We start from the raw sequence: 4,752 nt of genomic DNA, 5'->3' as shown, positions 1-4,752 counted from the left end.
TAAGTCTGGTGGGTGGAGCTAGAGAGCGCTGTTCTCGGGGTCTCCATGACAACTGAGAGGCATCTAGGGGGCGGGGCCTGGCCGGGTGCCAGCACTAGCCACACTCCCAGAATCCTTTGCTGGACATTCGCCCGAGTAACAAGCCAGACAGAATGGGGCGCCCGCCCGCCCGCTCCCCTCCCCCTCACACCCAGGTCACCATTATTAGTCACACTAACGTCATGGAGGAAGTGTGTGAGGACAGCGGCCGCCGCGGAGTGTGAACGGTGCCGTGCCCACACTCTCCGCCCCTCCTTCTCACCGCGGGCTCGCTGACACCTGTAGTCCTCCCCGGGCTAGCGAGTAAAGCCGCGCGGGTCACGTGTCCGCCCTTCGTCACGTGCGCTCGGGGCCGCAGACAGGGCGGGACGCGGCAGGGCGCATGCGCGGGATAATTCCAGCGACGCCACGGCTTGTTTGTGAAGGCGGTGACGTCACGGCCAGGTGGCATTCCTCGGCTGGAGGGGGCGCGGCGTCATCACGGAGCTCGGCACGCACGCATGCGCGGAGCGACAGCCCTGCCTGACCGAACCTGCGCGACCCCGTGATTGCGCGCTCCGGGCGGGCTGCGGCTTGCAGAGAAGCTGAGGAGAGACGGAGGCAGAGCACGCCGGGAGCGGAGAGCAGAGCGAGCAGTACCGGAGCCGCGGCAGCCGCCAGCCATCCTCCCAGCCTGCCGGAGCCCGTGCATGCCCCCCTCCCCCCCGGCGCAGCATGTCAGCCGCACAGGTGTCCTCGTCCCGCCGGCAGTCGTGTTACCTGTGTGACCTGCCCCGGATGCCATGGGCCATGATCTGGGACTTCACCGAGCCCGTGTGCCGCGGCTGCGTCAACTACGAGGGGGCTGACCGCATTGAATTCGTCATTGACACGGCCCGCCAGCTGAAGCGCAGCCATGGCTTCCAAGATGGCCGCTCTCCGGGGCCACAGGGGCCCGGATCTGGTGGAGCAGCCAAGACGCATCCGGCCGTGCAGGCCGCCCTGACCGCCAAGGACACGGCGCAGCTCAACCACCTGGATGGTGCTTCTAAGGCCGCCGCCTCTGGACTGGACAGGTACGGCCTGGCCACGGAACGCGGACGCTTCGAGTACACCCTGGCCGCTGCCGCACGACTTCCCAACGGCCTCAATGGCTTTCCTAAACCGGGAGAGGATGGACCCCCAGAACTTAACCGCCAGAGCCCCAACTCCCGAGGCCGCACGGGCCATGGACTGATCCCGCAACTGGGGCCCGGACAGCTCAGCGTTCCCCCCAACCTGCTGCCACAGACCCTGCTGAATGGCCCGCCCACAGCGTCCTCCTCTGCGGCCCCACATGTGCTGGGTAGGGGCCCCAGTGGATCCAGTGGCCTTAACGTCCCCCCTCCCCCCACGGCCACCTCTTCGGGTGACCCCAAGCGCCCTGGCTCGGTATCCAGCACTGATCAGGAGCGGGAGCTGAAGGAGAAGCAGCGTAACAGCGAGGCGCTGTCCGAACTAACGGAGAGTCTGCGCAGCCGGGCCGAGGAGTGGGCCGGGAAACCCAAGCCGGTGCGAGACACCCTGCTCACCCTGTCCGCCTGCACGCCCTTCGATGTCCGCTTCAAGAAAGACCACTCTCTTCTGGGGCGAGTCTTTGCCTTCGATGCCACATCCAAGCCGGGGCTCCTGGACTACGAGCTGAAGTTGTTTGTGGAATACCCCAGCGGCTCGCTCAACGTCTTCAGCTCGGCCTCGGGGGTGGCCAAGCAGATGTATCAGGACTGCATGAAAGACTTTGGCCGTGGCCTCTCTTCTGGATTTAAATACTTAGAGTATGAGAAGAAGCATGGCTCTGGGGACTGGCGGCTGTTGGGGGACTTGCTACCTGAGTCAGTGCGCTTCTTTAAGGAGATGGTTGGAGCGGACATGCTGCCACAACCCTACCTTGACCCCGGCTGCCCCATGCTACCCAGTGCACTAGTGAACCTGCCTCGTGCTCTGGCAGCCGCCGCCGCGTCCTCCTCCGCCGGGGCCAGCGGTCAGGCTCGCGGTGGAGTAAGGAAAAGAAAGGCCTCTCCTGAACCAGACTCTGCTGATGGTCAGGTGTGGATTGGTCAGCCAGATGCTATAAAGCTGGGCCTGTCAGCTGCTGGAGGTGCTCCATCCTCCTCATCTTCAGCAGCCTCTTATGGTGGTCCAGCTCCCCCGCCTCCACCACTTGGTCCTGGGCACCCACAAAGAACCACACCACCTGAGAGTACTCCACCAAACGGCCCCTCACCTATGGCTGCCCTGCAGTCCGTGACAGATACTTTAGGTACAGCTCATTCTCCCAAGGACGGTCAGACAGGTGGGGGGCCTCCGGTGCACTCCACCACTTCTTCGGCTCGCAGGAATAGTAGCAGCCCAGTGTCTCCGGCATCAGTGCCCGGGGCAAGACGACTGAACTCTCGTAATGGTGCAGGTTCTGGGGAACTTAATCTTCAAGTGGCACCTGCAGGTGGAGCGCCTCACCCAGGAATGGACCAAGTGCACCCCCAGAACATTCCCGACTCCCCCATGGCCAACAGTGGCCCTCTCTGCTGCACCATCTGCCATGAACGTCTGGAGGACACACACTTTGTCCAGTGCCCGTCTGTACCCAGCCACAAGTTCTGTTTCCCCTGCTCTCGAGAAAGCATCAAAGCCCAAGGGGCAACAGGTGAGGTCTACTGCCCCAGCGGAGAGAAGTGCCCCCTGGTGGGATCCAATGTTCCTTGGGCTTTCATGCAGGGGGAGATTGCCACGATCCTTGCAGGAGATGTAAAGGTGAAAAAGGAGAGAGACCCGTAGTATGGGGGGATAACAATGACTCCTGTGAACAGACCCTTTCCCCCACCTCTAACCTGCTGAGCACGGATAGGCACCTGCTGTGGTGGGGGGGGGGACTCGGGGCTCCTGGACCTTGTACATTTTGCATCTACTTCACTCTATCCCATTGTGCCCTGGACCTGTCCACGTGAGACCATGTAACCCGATGATCAGCCCATCCACAGGTCTGGGGGCCATTCTGGGAATTGGAGCTGTGATCTGGGACACTTTCTACTCTTCATCTTTTTTGGGGATAATGTGCTGGATTTTATTATCGTAAAAAAAATTAGGGGAAAAAAAACAAACGTACAAAAAAAAAAAAAAAAAAAAAAAAAACCCTTCCCTGATGCCGGCCCTCCCTGCCTCGGGCAGAACTTGGATTGTGGCCCCTCTGGACAGTGGCAGGACAGGCTTGTATAAAGCTTTGTGGCCCCCTGGACAGCAGCAGGATGAGGCCTGTTGAGCTTCGTGGCCCCCCTGGACAGCAGCAGGACGGAGCCCTATAAAGCTTTGCGGCCCCCCGGACTGCCGGCCGCACTGACTTAGTCTTATGTACAGATCTTATTTTTGTGTTTGGGAAGTTTGCGGCACTTGATGGTGTGAGGCGGGGGTGCGGGTGGTCTTACATGTCCTTCTTCCTCCTCTCCCTCCCTCTCTTTTCCTTTTCTCGTCTGTTTTTCCCGCTTTTGTGGCGATTTGTGTCACTAGGTTCTGGTTATAGCACTTAGCGCCAGGCTGCTGGTGTGTAAGTTCTTGTCCCGGGGGTGGGGTGGGGGGTGGAGAGAGTATATAGATATATATGTACGGACACGTCCATCTCCCCCACACTACGGAGGGGGGGGGGTCTACACTTAATGCGGTTGTGATTGGTTTAACCCATGGAGTGCCGGCAGGCAGTGCGGTCTCCAGGCCAGTACCTATTTCTTTATATAGATGACTATAAATATATATATATTTTTCTTTTTGCACGGATGCTTCTCGGCAGTAGAGCAGATCGCCGTCTGTACATTGGGGGGAGGGGGGACCTTTTCTTTGTCCAGAATACATTTCTGTAGTACGACAGACCACTGTTATGTGCCTTGGAGCTGATGACATTGTAATAAATCTGATTCATACTATTGCTTTTGGAAACGGCGTTTTTTTTGTGAGTGCGGCGCAGAGTGATGTCTGGATGCTGCACCCCCCTAAGGGTTAATGATGTCCCCGCTGCACGCACCCCCCCTAATAACAGTGTGACATGGCGGCAGGTAGTATACTAACATGGTGCAGACCCCTCAGGGGGAGCGATGGGTTAATGATGTCCCCGCTGCCCCCCCCTAATAATAGTGTGACATGGCGGCAGGTAGTATACTAACATGGTGCAGACCCCTCAGGGAGAGCGATGGGTTAATGATGTCCCCGCTGCCCCCCCCTAATAACAGTGTGACATGGCGGCAGGTAGTATACTAACATGGTGCAGACCCCTCAGGGGGAGCGATGGGTTAATGATGTCCCCGCTGCCCCCCCCCCCCCAATAACAGTGTGACATGGCGGCAGGTAGTATACTAACATGGTGCAGACCCCTCAGGGGGAGCGATGGGTTAATGATGTCCCCGCTGCCTCCCCCCCCTAATAACAGTGTGACATGGCGGCAGGTAGTATACTAACATGGTGCAGACCCCTCAGGGAGAGCGATGGGTTAATGATGTCCCCGCTGCCTTCCCCCCCCCCCCCCCTAATAACAGTGTGACAAGGCGGCAGGTAGTATACTAACATGGTGCAGACCCCTCAGGGAGAGTGATGGGTTAATGATGTCCCCGCTGCCCCCCCTAATAACAGTGTGACATGGCGGCAGGTAGTATACTAACATGGTGCAGACCCCTCAGGGGGAGCGATGGGTTAATGATGTCCCCGCTGCCCCCC

At 59.2% G+C, this 4,752-nt stretch overlaps 1 protein-coding gene across 1 annotated transcript; it reads left to right on the top strand.

The window, feature by feature from the left end:
- Nucleotides 1–300: 300 nt before the first annotated feature.
- Nucleotides 301–3,970, top strand: LOC138777143 (interferon regulatory factor 2-binding protein-like A). The gene has a single exon (XM_069956248.1). It carries the CDS (start codon nucleotides 754–756, stop codon nucleotides 2,830–2,832), a length of 2,079 nt encoding a protein of 692 aa, XP_069812349.1. The 5' UTR covers nucleotides 301–753; the 3' UTR covers nucleotides 2,833–3,970.
- The last annotated feature ends 782 nt before the right edge of the window (nucleotides 3,971–4,752 follow it).

The sequence above is a fragment of the Dendropsophus ebraccatus genome, unplaced genomic scaffold (genome assembly GCF_027789765.1).
Source record: "Dendropsophus ebraccatus isolate aDenEbr1 unplaced genomic scaffold, aDenEbr1.pat pat_scaffold_521_ctg1, whole genome shotgun sequence".
NCBI lineage: Eukaryota > Metazoa > Chordata > Amphibia > Anura > Hylidae > Dendropsophus > Dendropsophus ebraccatus.
Note: the sequence above shows the minus strand (reverse complement) of the source record. Positions and strands in the feature narration are given on the sequence as shown.

What these genes read in the sequence shown, in the direction of transcription:
- LOC138777143 (XM_069956248.1), top strand. Translation starts at nt 754, where the DNA reads ATGTCAGCCGCACAGGTGTCCTCGTCCCGCCGGCAGTCGTGTTACCTG.